Source organism: Diplotaxodon limnothrissa, linkage group LG17 (genome assembly GCF_057381915.1).
Source record: "Diplotaxodon limnothrissa isolate DT_005_m linkage group LG17, D_limnothrissa_male_GT1.1, whole genome shotgun sequence".
Taxonomy (NCBI): Eukaryota; Metazoa; Chordata; class Actinopteri; order Cichliformes; family Cichlidae; genus Diplotaxodon; species Diplotaxodon limnothrissa.
In genome coordinates this window covers 9,238,654-9,257,934 of record NC_140612.1, presented here as the reverse complement: position 1 = coordinate 9,257,934, position 19,281 = coordinate 9,238,654, and the positions used below count along the sequence as shown (strand labels likewise).

The window sequence follows — 19,281 nt, the reverse complement described above, 5'->3', positions numbered from 1 at the left end:
ATATAGAGAACATACAAATAAATTATTTATAAAATTGAAATTATTAAAATTAGGAGATTTAGTGAAATTACGGACACTATTAATTATGTTTAAGGCTAAAAATAAAATTTTGTCTTTTAAGTTACAAAGATTATTTTCAATGTGTTCGGGGGGAGAAGACAGCAGAAGCAAATTTTATTTTAAGCATCAGCTAGCTAGGACTACACAAAGATTAATGAGTCGATCGGTTAGGGGTATACGACTGTGGAACTCTCTTCATTATAATTTAAAGAACTGTATAAATTTATAGTGTTTTAAAAAGTGTTGCATGTCTAAAACGATAACTCAATATGAAGAACGTGAACGAAATTGGAGTTAATTAAAAAAGGATCCATTATTTTTTGCCTCCATTATTTTTTGCCTCATTTTATTTTATTTACTTTTATCCTTGTTACTATGTGGAGTGGTATATTCTGATTGTAAATTTGTTGTTTGGTTTGCGTTAGGACCGGAGATAAATGTTAGTTTGTTCCTTGCTTTTTGGTGCCCACTTGCAATATAAGTTGTATTGTAGATAGGGGGCAGGGTTTAATAAGAATATTTTCTTCTTCCTGCTCCTATTCACACATGGTTGCAGTGCTTTACCGATAGAAAGTGTGGTTGGTTTGTCTGAAAGAACTAACTGTGGAAACTGTTGTACCAAGTGTGAAATAAATAAATAAATGAAATGAGATAGCAATACTCTGAGTCTGAAGGAGGCTGTTGTCACAAATTACACTTCTTCCTTGCTCACTGTTCCATCTTTCTTTTAGGGACTAATGTAGCCAGTTTATATTGATTCTAGCAGTACTTTGAACATAGTAATCAATGCTATTATTTCCATACAATTGAAGCTCTTATCAGATGTTATGTCAGTAAAGGACACAGTGTCCTGTATAAAATCAGTGAATGTCTCGTTCTCTACTGCCATGTGTTTTTTTCCCTTTTTGTAACGCACTCTCTATATCACCCCTATATAAGTGTGTAGCTTTTCATTTGAAGATCTTTCTACAAACAAACACTAAGAAAGCAATTTGCCCAAAATGCAGTGGCCAATAAAATAGCTGGAAAATAGTGACATAGAAATATATGTTAAGTAGAAGTATATGCTCTCTGAAACTGAACTACAGACCAATGTGATACACTCAAAGAAATAATACAGATTTCTTTGTAGTTAGCATGAGGTTATCTTTCAAATGATACAATGGACTAAAGGTGGCCCTTTCCTTACAATACCAATAAATCCACCTAGCAGAATGGTCTACAGTACATGCAGGACACCCTCCCCCATCCCAAACCTAGTTCTAGATACCAAGGCTATAGTTACTTCTACACCTATTGAAATTTTGAGGATGAAATAGTAAATGATTAATTTTCTTTTATAATCAATCATTAGCTTGACTGCTTATCAAAAAAAGCGGGAAGTATTTGTTCATGACTTTATTTAGCACTAATAACAGGCAAAATCCACCACAAGTGCATCTGCACAATGCATAACTGAAAATTGTTTCTGGTATCAGCATCTCACTCAGTAGAGATAGATGGGAAATAACGCTGTTCCCGCCTTTGCTGTCCACGTCTGACATACTTCCACCTATAACCTACCTGTACATGGGCTTGTATTCGTTGGAAGTGGTGTATGAGTGGCACATGTGGGGGTGTCTCCATTGAGTGTGCAGTCCAGATATACGTGTCATTGGGCCACAGCCTGCCTCCTGTTTTGCCTTTGCTCTTTATGGGACTCTTTTTCACGCTGTCTCTAAGATTGGGAAACTTCCCTCTACAGCCCCTGTTGGCGAGGTTGGTAGGAAGTGTGCTCCACCCATTACCCCCCAGCCCGGAATACAAGGGGAGCTGTGGAGAGTGAAAAGGATGGATAGAAAGCGACTGGGAGGCATGAGGAAGAGGAGAAGGGCAGTTGTGGTGGTGGTGCTGGTACTGCTGGAACAGTGAGTGGTGACTGGGGGAGCGGAGCTGCTGCTGCTGGTGGTAGATTTGATGAGTCGAATGTGAAGAGAGCATGTGACTGGGCGAGGCTGATGGGTGATACTGGTTGTGAGAATGATGCTGCAGCTGATGATGACTTGCTGACAGGTGAAGCAAGTGGTCGTTGGGGGAGTGATAGTGGCCTGGCGATAGGTGAAGCTGATGGTGGCTTGGCGAAGGAAATAGACTGTTTGGGGACTGTGGGGCCAGATGGCAAGTTGGTGATGGCGGGCATAGCTGATGACTGGAAGATGGTGGCGCTATGTGGTAGTAGCTGGGAGAGGGAGACGGAGTGAGCTGTTTTGGCGGATGCTGTTGCTTTGGCTTTGGTGAATGCGGGTGGCGCTTTGGTGAGTGTCGAGGCGAAGATTGCAGTTGGTTACTCGGCGTCTGTACTTGCAATAAATTCTGGTTATGCTTCGAGTGAGAGTGGCTCTTGCTCGACTTGGCCTTCCCTTTGCCAGATTTGCCCTTTGTGGTGCCACCGCTGGGCTTTTTAGGGCTACAACAAAACTCATGGCTGTGGAAATAAGTGTTCATACTGACAAAGATTCATAAAAACACAAAGAAATCCTCTCTGTCGTCTTTACGTTTTGTTTTTTTATTTATCGCTTACCACACTCTCTCCTTTACTGAGATGCTCCTCACCATCACTTCTGTCTGAATAATGTAGGTCATGCCTCTCAAGAACAACCAATCCCTCTCCGCATCCAGTACAAAGTAGGTATTTCAGCCCTTTTTTCTCATATGTCAATAAGTAAATCTCACCGGAATAAAAAAAAAAAAAAAGTAATCCCTCCTCTTTAGGCAACTTTACTCGTGTTTCCTTTCCCTTACGGATTTGAGTGTGAATTAGTCGTCAAAAGCAAAGCATCCTCCTTTATTAGCATTTTTAACACTCTCACCATCTCTCAGTGGTATGGTAGCAGTAGGATAATAAAAGCTGGGTCCCAAAAAGAAACAGGAAAGCCACTTGGACAAGTTGACCACTCCTTCCAGTCCTGCTTTGTTTCTGTAGACAGTGCTCCAATGGAAGATTTCTCACTCCTGTGGTTAGTCTACTCCAGTCTTCAGTCAGAGTAATTCACATTATCCACCGACAGCACACTCCAGTTTTGTATCAAAAGTGTTGGCCCCTCAGCATTCATCACATTTATATATTCCAAAAAGTCCTATATTGCATTTCCCTTTTCTCTTAAGATTTATATTCATTCTTTAAATCCAGCAGAAATTTAAAAAAAGGTCTGAAAGAGTTCTCATCATCTTCCTTCTCTCATCTTGTCTTGTTTTCATGGTATGATAGATTGAATTAGCCACATCCCTCAGCTGCTCTCATCTTTCTATGGTGCCTCTTTCCCTCAGCATCCACCTCTCTCTCTCTCTCTTTCTCTCTCTTTCCCCAACTCACTCTCTTGCTCTTTCTCTCCCTTTCCCGGACTGGCAAATTAGGGGGCTTCCCCGGACTCCTGCACATGACAGCAGCCAGGCATAACTAATCGATAGGCAACCGAGGACAGCAATACAGCGCTCAGAGTCACAGTGTGTGTGTGTACAAAGAAGGGAGTGCTGTGATTGGTGGATTGCGGTCGCTTCCATCAACCTTTGTCTTGCTCTTTTAAAGCATCTCAAGACAGGCCGGGTCAGCTGGAATGCAGTGTTTGCAAGCGCGTTTTGTGTGTATGCCTTGGCCTACTTCACTGTCTCTTTGTGAATCATGATGTGGTTGCTTATTATATGTTTCAGGCTTTAATTTATCTATGGCAGAAGGTACGCCTTTGATCTTTTACAGTTGTGGTCAGGTATGGAAACTTAATACATAACCATCTAAATTGTGTTTTTTTATTTATTTCTTGCATACAGTGCCACGAAAAAGTATTTGTCCCACTGCAGAAAATCCTCAAGGAAAGTGTCCAGCTATCAGTTCACGCGCTGAAGTTCAAACTCAGTTATTCAGCAGGACAGTGACTGGAAACACCAAGTCCACCCCTGAAAAGCTAAAAAAACAAAACACAATGAAGGTTTTGGAGTGGCCAAATCAAAGTCCTGACTTAAAGCCAACTAAGATTCTTTGGCATGACCACATCGTTCATGCTCCAAAACCCTCCAATGTGACTGGATTAAAATAATTCAGCAAAGAAGAGTAATTGCTTTTTACACAGGACCACGTAGGTTTTTCTTCCCTTAATAAACGATCAATGAACAACAACAACAACAACAACAAAAAATCAAACATTTTGTATTTACAGAAGTTCCTTTGTCTAATATTAAGATTTGTTTGATGATCTGAGACATAAAAGTGTGACAAATAAAGAAAAGAAATCAGGAAGGGGGCAAATACTTTGTCACTGCACTACACTTGCAGCGCTGAAGAGGTGTTGCAGTATAAGTAATAACGAGTAATATGGGATGTGGCATTGCACCTTTATGCAAAAAAAGATATTTGGCATTGTGGGCCTACTGAGCTTTTCCTTTGTTGTTCATTGTTTTGCGACGTTTCAGACAGGTTTTTTTCTTTTTTCTATTCTTGGCTCCATATGATGTCAGCTAGGGGGTCATTTCAGGGACACAGCTCTGGCTGGAAACACAGAAGCACTATCCATCTGCTGTTCAAACTTTCTCATTATGAGGAAAGTTGGAAAAAAATCGGCTTGTTTCTAACAGTGGATGAACTGTGAAAGAGCACCAAGGACCAGTATAATCTTAGTAAAGTATAAACTTGACACTTCTTGTGTTTTCTTCCTGTTCAGATGGAACTAATTATATACCTATGCAACCTTATACCCCAGAAAACATTCAGATATTCAAGGTTATTGAAGAACTTGCAGTTTACATGTTTAGAAAAATGTATGTGTCTCTTTAACAAACTTAGATGGACTTGGTTAGATAACCAGCAGGAATTCATACTATTAACTGATTTGGGTTAAAGTCAACACTTGGCAACACTTAAAAATAAATCAATAAATTCACCTTCTTTTTTTTTTTACATTTAAGTAGATGCATAGATACGACTATAAAAACCCTACTGATATCAGTTGAGCCTGTGCACAGTGACTGAGAAAAGGCTTATTTTTTTTCCCAGGTCAGTTTAAATATAGCTTCTGGCAGCCTACAGTTGGTATTTAGGAAAGAACAGGATCTGCCATTGGAGCAAGAGAAATGCACACACACATACACCTATCTGGTTGTAGCTATGAGCCTGATGTCTTTATAATGTCAGTTAATATATAGCACAACTGGCCCCAAACCAAGCTGATAAGCAAAAGAGAAGCAAATAGAGATAAGGCACATTAAAAAGCAGCACCCATGTGGAGAGCACAAAGAGATGGAGAGAGGGCGAGGGTGGCAGAGAGAAAGCCTGTTGTAGCGGCCCAGTGCGTTACGAGTGTGTGTGTGTGTGTGTGTGAGAGAGAGTGTGTGTGTTCCCTGTGTAAAGTACTGCTAGCGCTGCAGGCTAAGCGCTCAGTCAGAAGAGGATGAGCAAGAAGAATAGGCTGTTAGCATCACAGCGCTAAATGAAGCCAGCACTAATATAGTGCTAGAGGGCGTGGTAGGGAGGGGTGGAGGCTGCTGCTGAAACATGAAAATACAGGGATGGGGTGGAGAGGGCAGACAAGGAGAAGAAACAAGGATGTGAGAATAAGATATTTCACATCTTAGAGCCTAATCCACAATGCTGCAGTGTGGATTAGGCTCATATGAGAGAAGTATAATCTGTCAGTCAGGTTCTAGTCCCTGCTGTGATTACTCCATTAGTACTAAAGGTGGGACAAACTTGACACTGCACCCCCAAATCTTTTTATTAGAAATCATCTGACTCAGCCTGCCTACACTGTGTCAAGCTCTACTTAGCTTTCTACCCCCACTCTAATTTGACACCACTATGTAATGTTTTAATTTAATTTTTTTAACAGAAAAACATTAGGAAAATAATAAATCAGCCAACGTTACACCATCAGTTCTGCACACTGGTTTAATTGAGTAGTTATTTTCTCTTCTGGGTCAGAACAACCCGACTATCCAGGAGAAAAAAAACAACCTTATTTGCTGAGTATAAAACCTTTTGTGCTCCATGCAATTACTGTAATAGATATTAATTATTCTTTTACACATGCACACACGCACACACAGTCACACACATGAAAAATGTTCAAAGCACTGAATTCACACAATCCTTTCATTCCTGTAAAAAGTGAAGATGTGGGCCATGTCTTTTTTGCTCCTTCATGCTTCACTCAAGCAAAATGTTTTACTATTTATCTCTAAAAGCCAAAAACTGACCACATCAAGAGCCGTCAGCGAGGATCAAGTGTTTGACAGCAAAAACAGACATGTGACAGGAGACAGCATCTTGGCTGGAGGCTGAGAGGATTTGCAGAACAGACTTCCGAAAACAATTAACTACAATCAATAAACTCCACTCTCTCCAGATTGGAGACTAGGTTGTAATCCTGGCTGTCCCCAGCAGGAGGCCTCAGACTCCACAGACAGATGGAGAACTGAGAGGAGGCTAGAATGCACGCACACAGATACGATGAAGGTGACGTCATGAGTACTGACTTACATTTATGTAGTGTCCCACTCAGATACTGAGGCCCCACACCTCAAAAAATTCAAATCATTTACTGACTCTTAGGTGAGCAAAATAATTGTCATAATAATGAACACACAGGTATAGAGCTTTGAATGCTGTCCAGTTTTCCAATCCCACAAAATGTTACATTTTGTAGTTTCTTGATGGTATAATGGTATAATTCAGAATCAGAATCAGAATCAGAATACTTTATTGATCCCTGGGGGAAATTATTTTTTGTTACAGTGCTCCATTTTAAACCAACATTAAGACAAGACAGACAATACGCTAACTAAGAATAGTACAATATATACATATATATACATACATACATACATAAGTCACTTATAAATAAATATTTGGAAAAGAAACATGTGTAGTTGTAGCAGCAAACAGTGTGTTAAGTGGATGCGTTGTACAGGGAGATGGCCACAGGCAGGAATGATTTCCTGTGTCGTTCAGTGGTGCTTTTCGGTAATCTCAGTCTCTCACTGAACGAGCTCCTGTGACTGACCAACATGTCATGGAGTGGGTGGGAGGTGTTATCCAACATTGTCTTTATCTTGGACAGCATCCGCCTCTCCGACACCACCTTGAGGGAGTCCAGCTCCATCCCCACAACATTGCTGGCCTTACGGATCAGTTTATTAAGTCTGTTGGCATCTGCGACCCTCAGCCTGCTCCCCCAGCATGCAACAGCATAGAGGATCGCACTGGCCACCACAGACTCATAGAAAATCCTCAGCATTTTCTGGCAGATGTTGAAGGACCTCAGTCGCCTCAAAAAATAGAGACGACTCTGGCCCTTCCTGTAAAGTGCTGTGGTGTTTTTAGCCCAGTCCAGTCAGAGTATTTTGAAGCTTCAGTTGTCGAGTGCTTGGCTTCATCTTGGAATCACTTCATCTTAATTAAAACTGATGGTACATATTACGGTAAATATTACGGTAAAGGCTGTAAAATACATTTTCGGTGTAATTATACGGCCTGAAGAGTTCAAGAAGTGCGCAGTCCAATTAGCACTGGCACCAGGTCTAACAGCATTTAAAAGGCATTTCCTGTTAACAAATGCGCGTACTATTTGTCATGTCACTGACTTTTCTAAACAGACACAAATCGACTGAATAATGGCAGCAGATGCTCTGACACGATCCACAAGTAAAGCTTGTAAAAAAGACCAACAGGAGCTGTGGTCTCCATGGATCCAGTGGGTGATCAGACATGTGAGGCTGCAGCCTGAGATCTTCATTATCATATATCACACACCAGCAGCAGAAATCAGTATTAATTTATAGAGTCTGTTATGACTAGAGCAGAGATGTGCTCTGGGCTGGAGCTGGAAGGCTTTGACAAGCTTTTGCTGTTAAAGATTTAAATGTTGTCTGTCTGTAAAATAATAAGATTTAATATTGTCCTTAACTAACTGAGACAAAGAGGAGATCAAGCTTGGCAGACACTTCATTCAGTTTTTTTCACCAGCCAGAAATTTAATAGAGCACAAATATTCTATAGCAAATGGTTACCTGAGCTCTAACAGCTTATTTAGCTGAAATTCAGGAAATTGACAGCAAGAAAATTCTATTTATTTAAATAAAAATCTAACATAACTTGAAATGGATGTCCCTGTTTACCACCCATATATGTATCTGTTGACCGATATCACAACGTTAACAAATAAGATATGCTGCAACACATCAGTGTTGTTCATGTTCAAAAATTGCACGATCAGTGTTTCCCACAGAATCAGTAGTGCACAGACATACAAGCATTGACATACATCTTATTTTCATAAAGAAACTACTTGTGGCAATACATTACTATTATCAGCTTCCTCATTCTGTGGATGAACTACATCTACACTCTTTCAGACTGTACCTGGGCTTCAGGCGCAGGTAAAACAAGGAGCTGGTGAAAAGACTTTGAAATATGTCCCTTATTTCTCATATGGATCAAATTGCTTCCTGTCATGTAAATAAATAACCACAACAAAAACCCACAGATTCAGAGTCTGTGGATCCCTATTTGAAACAGCATTCATCCTGAATCGACAGCGTCTTAGCGTATCGATAAGAACATGGCTTAGAAACACACTGTAAACACGTTGTACCCACAGAAGTGTGGCCTTTATCATAACATAATGGGATTATTACAGTTCTGAAGATTTAACTTCAGCTAATGTGAAGCACTGATCGACAAGAAAGAAATGATTTCTGGAGGATTTGTTTACTGCAATAGTGACTTATTTTCAATCTCATGCCACTATTCCTTATCATAAATACTACAAGTGGGATAACATGCTGTAATAGGAAAGTTAGTGGGGTCAACAGGAGCAGGGCCGAGTCTTCTGTACTGTCGTAAACACCTCCTCCTCCTCTGATTGTTGACCTCAGGAAGCGATCCTACTTGTGGGGATGTTGTGTACGATCGTTTCCTGAATTAAGCGCGCAAGGTTCAACAATTACTGAGAGGTTCGTTCGCCGTGGTGTTCACCGCGCTCTCTTTCCCCATCTATCTGTGTCACTCATACATGCTGGTGAAACCATAGCTTCTGTTAACTAGACTGCATGTGCATCCCTCCAACTGTGAGCCAGAGCTCAGAGTGAAGTAATACATGCTGTAATGGTATTGTCTGTTAAGAAAGTGGTCTCGGTGTCAATTACAGTCACTGTAACTGACACTTTCTTTCTTTGTCTATCAGTGTGCCCACTGTGACTGCCAGGATGGTGATCTCTTCCTCCATGACTTAATTACAAACTCTGTTTTCAGTCTCTAGGCACTCTGCCTAATCCTGGCAGAGATGAAGGAGCTGGAGTCCTTACAGCAGTGCAACAAAAAAAGTGACTTAAAACTGTGGGTGTTAAAAAACTTCTACTCATTAGTTCCTTTTGAATACATTTATTACTCTAGCACAACCACACACTCATATTAAAGCACTGCCAAAGATCCAAAGACAGGAGGATAAGCAGCAACTACTTACCAGTTTATCTGCTGACCATTTTACACTAAACTTATTGCAAAAATGCAAAAATGTCAAATAAAAATTACAAAGAAAATATTACGTTTCTAAATTGATGTAGGAAAAATGCTTGTTTTTATCTAAGCAACTGTCATAACAAAAGCTTCTTTAGTACCAGTAGTTTTTATGGTATTTTCAACAACCTGGCCATATTTTATTCTGGACAATAACAACATGTGGAATGATGAAAGTGCAGCACTATACTGCACGCATCAAAAGAAAAACGAAGGGAAAAAAGCCCCCACCAACAGCAAAACACAGCAAGGAAAAACAGTGTCACAGATCATTTCTAAAGGAAACAATGACATCCCTAAAGATGCAGGCAGCTGAAATAGAGACCGGATCTGTACATTCTTGGTGAGTGAGTCTAATAAGTTAAATTCATTTTAACAAAATGCTCTTGAAAAGCTGATATCTTTAAGTCTTACTGTCCCATCTATTCATTTACTTCCACTTGTCCAATGCAGGATTGTAGGAGGGGCGGGGACTATAGGGCAAGAGGCAGGGTACATCCTGGACAGTCCACCAATCTGTTGCAGGGCTGATACACAGAGACAGACAGCCATTCACACCTTTGGGAAATTTCGATTCACCAGTTAATCTAACCCCGCTAATTGCATGTCTGTGGACTGTGGGAGGAAGTTGGAGTACCAGGTGAGAACCCACACAGACACACAGAGAATACACAAACTCCACACAGAAAGGCCCCCAAATCCACCATGCACCGAGCAGATGGTGCTTTGAATCCAAGACCTACTTGGTGTAAAGCAACAGTACGAACCACTGCAGCATCATGATGCTGAAATCTTACCTTTACTGAAATTTTATGGTATTGCTGCTCATAGGATATGTGGAAATTTTGACAGTGTCTCATGCTGTTACTTTCTTAAAGAAGAAACATCAGAAGACACCCACTTGTACCTATCATGCAGAACATTAAAAAACTAACTGGAACTAGTGCATATTTGGCTTCCAAGTGACAGAAACCCTGGCCTGGTTGTTAACACGGACAAGTTATTTCATTTACAATCTGGGAACCAGATTTTGAACGTTTCTGGAAGCCAGCTGACATCACTAGTTCCTCTGCTGTCACTCTGCATATTATCTTTCTCAAAATGCAATCCCTGTCTTGCTCTTATTATGGACTGTTTACCTGCATGCAACCACAGCCAGCTCTAATACAAGCAAACAAATACAAGAAAGCTTCTGGTACCAAAATCGAATCCCTTCCCTGCTGACTCTGCATATTCATATCTGTTTTAGGACTTTTTCCAGAGGCAATTTGCTGAAGTGATATAAAAGATTTGATCATACCTACTTGAAGAAAGGGACAAACTGTGAGAGAAGCCACTACTGGTGGTGCTGCTGCTCATTTCTGTCACAGGATTAAACTTTAATTTTAATCAAGACGCACACTCATTGTCCTACAAGGAGGCACAATTACAAGTCAAGAGGGATGGCATCATTAACGTGGGACAAAGCTTGCTGTTTGCTGGCTCATATTCTCTGTGCAACAAAAGCTTTTCCAATTATAATCTGTGCCTTATGGTGTACAGTAATGAGCCTGTCACTTACTGTAGCACATCCATGTGTGACTGCATAACAAAGGTGCCAATATTATTCTGCCTGGTAGTAATAATAATACACAAGCAGACATTGTTGCTCTAAAATGAAAAGCCGATGCTCTAATGAAGCAGTGACACTCAAGGCTTCTGATTTACATCACAATCAGCACTTATATCCAGTCATGAATTTCTCAAGTAGCGGTGAATAGGTCAAGCCGCCTGTAGTGTCAAACCATCCCATAGTAATCACCAGAGGTGTGGACTCGAGTCACATGACTTGGACTCGAGTCAGACTCGAGTCATTAATTTTATGACTTTAGACTTGACTTGAAAAAATGTTCTAAGACTTGTGACTTGACTTGGACTTTTACACCAATGACTTGGGACTTGAATTGGACTTGAACCGGTTTACTTGAAAAGACTTGATATTTTACCCCAAATATAAAATTTAACATGCATATTATATAGAGATTGAAAATGTGACGTCATTCACCGGTAGAACCGCAAAGGATTCTGGGAACTCGTGGCAAGCGGTACTAGCGCACGCAGGCTTTCAATTGAAATCAGTTATACAGCGATAAAAAGAAACACAAAAATGTCAAGAAGCTGTTGTATTATTAACTGCAATAGCCGGTCGCATGACAGCCACGAGAAGCTGACGGGTAAAGAGATCGGTTGTTATCGGATTACGTCGTTGAAGAGAAATTGTTCGAGCCATGTTTCCGAAGTAACAAAGACGCGACGGATGGCCTGGATCGCAGCCATTCAAAGATCAAATATAACGTCCCAGAACACTCCAGCTCACAGGTTAGTCTGCTCCAAGCATTTACACGAAGGTCAGTGTTTTTTAGTAGTTAATACGTCATTTTCATAACATAATTAGTGATATAGGTTACAAGCAAGTCTGGCGCTGAACAGAAATTGTCGCGCTATGCTCCTTTATTTATTGTGCATAAATAGTAAATTGTCCTGACACAATATTGCGTTTCGCTTCTGTTATTATGGTACATTGACAAAAACATATACTTTTATTCACAGGATAAAACAGATTTTTTGTATCACTAATTGCCCAGTACGATTACAGCATACAATATTATTGTCACTGCTACATTTCTGTGATGGGTACCAGAAATTATTTCCACTACTAATTAATTATCGTTGAGCTCAAAGGTCCTATTAATAAACGGTTAAGGAATGTGTATTTATGACGACAATTTGTGAGACTGGTAAACTTATGATACGTACGATGGTCTTTCGTTCTACACGGTGCATTTCAAGGTCCTGTACCCATCCGTCGGTAAACTGTACCTGGGCTTGTTGCAGTGACCTGAAGTTACTAAACTTCATGAGTGTATGCACTCACTCCAAGAACCGTATGATTATAAATATGCATATAAATATGCTAAGATGAGATAGCTGACTTCATCTAACTAGCAAATGTTGTCCAGGCTACGTTGGTGATACAGTTTTTTTAATGTGTATGATATTTTTGTCATGCGATTTTAAAGCCGGTCCTACAACCGCATCCAAGAATAACATGCAGCTTATCTCAGAACTGTCGGTGAAAATTATTCTTGGAGCTAGGTTTAATTGAGCTGCATTTTAAAGAGGTGCAATTTCACAATTTGTGTATATTTTCTAAGTTCACTATTTTGTCATGTGTTGAGAAAAACACAGATTTTAAAATTACATGGTCTAATATTTACATTTAGCATAACTGCAACATTATTTTTTCTTTTTTTTTTTTAAAGACTCGAAAGGACTTGAAATTCAAAGTTTCAGACTTGTGACTTGACTCGGACTTTTACACCAGTGACTTGAGACTCGACTCTGACTTGCCTGACATTACTTGAGACTTGACTTGAGACTTGAGGATAAAGACTTGAGACTTACTTGAGACTTGCAAAACAATGACTTGGTCCCACCTCTGGTAATCACACAAGATGGATGGAGACATCGTTATGTTGTGTTCAGTCTCATTAGTTAGTGGACATATTAAGTGATTGCTTGTGGTCAGCTAATCTGTGCTGATTATATCAGCATAACCAGAGAACAGGCTGGAGGTAGGAGACTGATGGAGAGGGAGCGTGTGGAGATGTCTGTGTGTGTGTGTTCAGTGTGTGTGGGAGAGAGCTGATATGCAAGCTTCATCCCACTCACAGAAGGTGACGCAACACCTCACACACTCTCAAGCAGCGCAAATCCATTGCACTACTCATGGCCACAACACAATGTGTGTGTGTGTGTGTGTGCGTGTGTGTGAGATCACATATAAAGATAGCAAGTTTATATACAAATGTTCATCTACTTTTTCCTTTTTAACTTTAACACTCTCTCGTGCACACAAAAACACACAAAAACCCAAATTTCTCCCTTTGGTGATCAGCGCAGCAGTATCACCATGACAACAGTTGATGCCACCTGCAGCGTTGGCTAGCATCAGAGGCGGTGCTCATTAGTTACGACACACAATGACGGACCGGACGGTATACATTTGCATTATAATCCCACCCACTCATGACATCACCACCGCGCTATCATTTATAATAAAAGAGGGAAGATACAGCGAGGCTACTTTGTTGAGATCATTCCTTCTGTTCTGCAGAATCACACAACATTTACGATTTCATGTAGCAGCTGATCAGAATGAAAGAAAGCAGGCAGGGCACGTCAGTCATGATGCCCCGAGGGTTTCCGAGCAAGTCTGAACACGTTAATGTTTCCAAGTCATTGCTTTTAACCTTCAAGTTGCCCCAGTGTGTGTTTCCATATGATGTGAGCAGAGCACTATCACAGCAGAAGAAGAATAAAGAACCACTTCTGTCTCGCGGCACCTGTTTGTGATTTCTCATTTATTCAGCATTAAAGCGCTTTTTCATTTCCATGAGGCCATGATGTATAGATTCTGAGTGTGGGAGGTGAAAATTCACAGCTATGGTGTGAAGACTCCAAAAAAAAAAAAACTTACTTTATTTAATTACATAGTGCCCACTCAAATATTAGACTTGGAGTTTAATCGCACACAAGCATACTGGGGTCCTAGGTTTCCCATCAGACCAATGTACAAGGTGAAATAGTAGGAACGACAAATCCACAATCAGCTGTGAAAGAAAAGCCTACACATGCACATTGGTATCCCATGAGGTGCTGGGAGAGTGGAAAGTCTTCTCAGGAAGAGGAGGATAATGAGCCACTCTCTGCTGAAGCAGTGTGTGTGTGTGTGTGTGTGTGTGTGTGTGTGTGTGTGTGTGTGTGTGTGTGTGTGTGTGTGTGTGTGTGTGTGTGTGCTGGGGAGAGTAGGTTGAACTGTACTGTGCAAAAAGGCAGTATAGCTAAAGCATTTGTGACGTAGCTCCCACACATTTTCCATTTTAATATTACCGACATATATAGAGGATATTTTTAGACCTCATTCTTAGAATAAAACAACCACTGTAAATTTGTTACTCTGTCTTTTACACCTTTTGCTTGTGATAATACTGGAATCTGCTGTGATTAAATACATTTTAACACTTTTCTATTGAGTGGGAACATCTGACAGACAGCAGACAATGTGAAACCAAACAGAAAACCGATGTACTGCCTCTCCTGCTGATACTTTACATTCAGACTATTCCAACTAACAGTCCTAACATGATCGACAAGCTGACCTCTGTCGCTTGATTCGCTGTATGCTCAGATGGATATTTTATGATGGATAGTTTATGATTTTAGGATCGGATATCTAATCAGTCACTAATTGTCTCCGTCTGTGTCTTACTCTCTCTCCCACTCTGTCTCCCTACTCTGCCCAACCCTCTCCACACCCATTTCCTTTGACCACTAAACACATCTTTAAGGCTTTTAGAGCTCTTTCTGGAGAGCCAGTATGACCTTCATACCTCTTGTTTACTATTCATCAATTATAGAAAGAAATGGGTGGGGCAGTGAAAGAGAGGACTGCTGTTTGTGTGCACAAAAAAATTTTTTTTAAGCGTGTAGGGTTAACCTTTTGTGTGTGCTATAAAGAGACTCAAACTATATTTGCCTGCTGGTAGCAAATAACACTATCAAAGTACAGCCAAAAGTCAACATCCAGGCTACCTATACAGATGGATTGACTGGAGCGCTGATAGCGTTTAGAATCAATAACATTACTGTCATCGAGGAAGAGGCTTAGCAACAGACACCACTGAGATAAAGTCCAGTCTAAAATCCATATGATTCCAAAACTATATCATACTGTTATGCTTTATATGGTTTTTTCAAAAAGTGTTGAACATTTTAAACAATTTGATTAAAGATTAATGAACATTTGTGTATTGTTAGCTCAACAATCTAAACCATCAAAACCTTAACTGGCTCTGGCCATTAGCACTTGCAAGTTAATGTGGGGTTTATAGTCCCAAAGAGAGAAAGACTAAGAACCAGTTCACAAGCTACAGGGAGTCCTGCAATGCATAGCACTATAGAGATGACAGTATGCGTGGGCTGAATGCTGGTTAACATTTAGGTATAATGTGAGAGTGAGAGTGAATGAATAGTGGCATTGTAAAGCGCTTTGGGTGCCTTGAAAAGCGCTATATAAATCCAATCCATTATTATTATTATTATTATTATTATAATCAGGAAAGGAAGTGACAGATGATTTTACGACGAAAAGGAAGAAGTGCAAGTGAAATCATCAAAGATTAGAAAAAGCACAGATAAAAAGCACAGACAGTGGCTGAAGTGCTTCCACTCCACTACAAAGATACTGTTTATGATCACTTCTGCCTCAACTCTCTTTTGCTGTAAAGAGCAAAAGAGCAAGAAATTAGGAGCATCACAATACTGGTTGGGCTATATATTTTAATGCTGCCCCCTGGAGACAGTAGAAAGTTATTACATATAGACATGGGTCTGCAAAGCTCTGTGTATCATAATGGAAGCTTGATATAACCAACACACACACAGTGTCAAATGTATCACACCACATTTATATCCATACACTCTCTCTGTGGGACCGAGAGTTGTGTTAGTGAGGGCGTGTTTAGCATAATGCCCTATCAGTCATGCAGTAAGTGTCTGAGACTTGGAAATGGTAACACCCTGGGAGAACACAGGCCAATATGATTATTGCAAGGAGGTGGGTTACTTTTTTCTTTTTTCATAGACTGAGCTGTAAATCTGTAGACAACTGTAAAACTGCTGCAGGGTGGAACACAGAGTGGCTCGCCTTCCATTCAGTGTCAGATCAATAATGTTTTTATTCAGTACAGACACCATTTACTATTCTGTAACCCAGAAAGAAATCAGCTGTGAAAAATAAGAAGCTACGGGAAAATGCTTCATTTGGATTTCTCTCATTAAAGCAGAAAAAGGGGTTTATTCTTTAAATCTTGATGTTGAAATTCTTATTCTGACACATATGCTACAGTACCACAAAACATCAAATACTAAAATAAGTGTTTGAGACTGTTACACATGCTACCACACTTTACAAATCTGTCTGGAATCTTGTAATTAAGGTAGGAATCCATGCATTCATGCATTTATTTATGCATGTTTTATTTTATGTCACTGATGCTTTTTATGTGCTGATTATACCATATCAGTAGAAGGACTCACTAATGGCCAATCACATCATCACATCTGCAGCACTTTCCTAATGTTCTGATGTTTCAAGCTATTTTACCCCTCAGAAAACTAGTCTAATATCTGCAAGAGATGCTGAGTGGAAGGCACAGCTTCCTCCATTTAAAAATCTGATATCAATAACAAGCAACATCCAAAACATTCATGCAAAGTAGAGAATGGCCTAAATGTCTCTTTATATTTTTGCATAATGTAATGATAAAAATAGATTGCATAACACTGTGGAAACAAAGGGTTTCAAAAGGTGGTGCTTAAAAAAGACGAGAACAATCTAAATAGAAAATTACCAAAGTCAGCTGCTGCAAATTATTTCAACATCTGGAAGATCCTAATGTACATCATGCATGTTCACATTTGTTCCATTTTTCCACACTACATGAGCATTATTGACTCAGCATGTGGAAACTCAATAAAGTGGTGAAGCACTAGACAGATGTTAGCCCAGTGGCCCTAACATCTGTAGTGATGAAATGTTTTGAGAGGCTCATGAAACCCTTTATTAGTTCTTTCCTCCCTCCCGACTTGGACTCATTGCAGTTTGCATACCGGACAAATAGATCCACTGGAGATGCTGTAGCACAGGTCCTGCACACCACACTGAGCCATCTAGATGAGGGACGTGGGAACTATGTGAGAATGCTGTTTATAGACTACAGCTCAGCGTTCAACACCATAGTGCCCCACATCCTTACGGATAAGCTCCGGGATCTGGGATTCAGCACATCCTTGTGCAGGTGGATTCACAGCTTTTTGACTGCGAGACCACAGTCGGTGAGAATAGGGGATGTGTACTCTCATACCCTTTCACTGAACATAGGGGCCCCCCAGGGATGTGTGCTTAGCCCTCTTCTTTATTCCCTCTACACCGCGGACTGCACGGCCAGATACCCCACTAACTCCATTGTGAAGTTCGCTGACGACACAGTGGTGGTAGGACTCATCTCCGGGAATGACGAGAGGGCCTACCGAAGCGAGGTGGACGGATTAGCAAAGTGGTGTGTGGCAAACCACCTCTCCATGAATATCAGCAAAACAAAGGAGATGGTGATTGATTTTAGGAGACAGAGAGGCGAGAAAACTCACACCCCAATTCAGATCAATGGAAACCCTGTGGAGAAAGTCTCTAATTTTAAATACCTCGGTGTTTATATCAACGAGGACCTTAATTGGAACACACATACGGACTTCCTCATCAGCAAAGGCAGACAGCGCCTCTATCATCTGAGGCGTTTAAAGAGGTTTAAGATCTCCAAGAACATCCAGAGGAGATTCTACACCGGGGTCATTGAGAGCATCCTGTGTAATAACATCACGGTGTGGTACGGGAACTGCACAGTACAGCAACAGAAAGCCCTGCAGAGGGTCGTGCGCACAGCTGAACGCACTATGGGAACATCTTTACCAACACTGCAGGACATCTACGCTGAAAGGTGCAGATCCCGGGCCATCAGGATCACTAACGACTCCAGCCATCCCGCTTACAAACTGTTCAGGCCACTGAGGTCAGGGAAACGCCTCTGTAGCCTGAAAACAAGAACTGAAAGGTTCAGGAGGAGTTTTTACCCACAAACAGTGAGACTCCTCAATCAAAACACAAATCGGACAACATGATGGACAATTCCATACACAGTATATAATTTTCCTTTGAGTTTTATCCTTATTTTTATTTGTATTTTATCATTTACATCTGTATTTACGTAAATACGTACACTATAGCTCTTAACTATTACAGCGTAATATTTTGCACGATATTATACATTTTTATACTTTTATATAGATATTTTTTTATTATAAGTTTAGTAAGATGCACAGTCGGGGGGGAAGTACTTTTTAGCCGGAAAAAACATTTCACTGTGTGTTGTACTAGTTATAACTACATGTGACAAATAAATAAAGAATTGAAGAATTGAAGCTAACTGGACATAAAGCAGGGTTTATAGCTGGGTTAATGGCAGTCTCATCATACTATAGTTAGGTACAAATTTGAAGGTACAGTCCAGTCCGGCACACTCTCCACAATAACTGCGTTCACACTGTTTGGTACAAAAATGTGTAAAACAATTGTAAAATTTGATTAAATTAATGATGTTGCTCTATCCAGGATGCAATCTGCCTTTCGCTCCTCATGTCAACTCAGATAGGCTTCAGCCTGCCCCTCCCCCCATGACCCTGAATTGGATAAGTGGAAGAGGATGGATGGATGGACAGAGGATATATATGCTCCAGAAGACAGCTATAAGAATTATAGATTAATCCGGTCATTACGAACCAACTGATGCATTATTTATATGTTGCTATTTAGTTTATCTTAACACTGCACTGATAACATAAAAAACACAAAATATTCTACTTACTTAAGTATTCAGAGGTCGTTTAAAACCAGAAAGATCAAGTATGAACCCAGGGGAATTATACAAGTAAATATACAAACAAGAGCAGTTTGAGACTACATATCTCTGCAAAGACTGAAAGTTCTCTCCTCAGTTTATGTGACCTCAGAATCAGATAGGACA

The 19,281-nt window shown here is 40.3% G+C and overlaps 1 protein-coding gene across 5 annotated transcripts in view; it reads right to left on the bottom strand.

Moving 5' to 3' along the window:
* Window positions 1-19,281, bottom strand: part of LOC146614611 (discs large homolog 1-like protein) — a 116,114-nt gene that overhangs the window by 50,161 nt on the left and 46,672 nt on the right. Inside the window, exon 2 of one of the 5 annotated variants that reach the window (XM_085375383.1) lies at window positions 240-251. The exons of the other annotated variants lie outside the window; for them this stretch is intronic. Within the exon in view, the coding sequence (XP_085231509.1) occupies window positions 240-251 (12 nt within the window). The remainder of the gene's footprint in view (window positions 1-239; window positions 252-19,281) is intronic. 5 annotated transcript variants of the gene reach the window in all.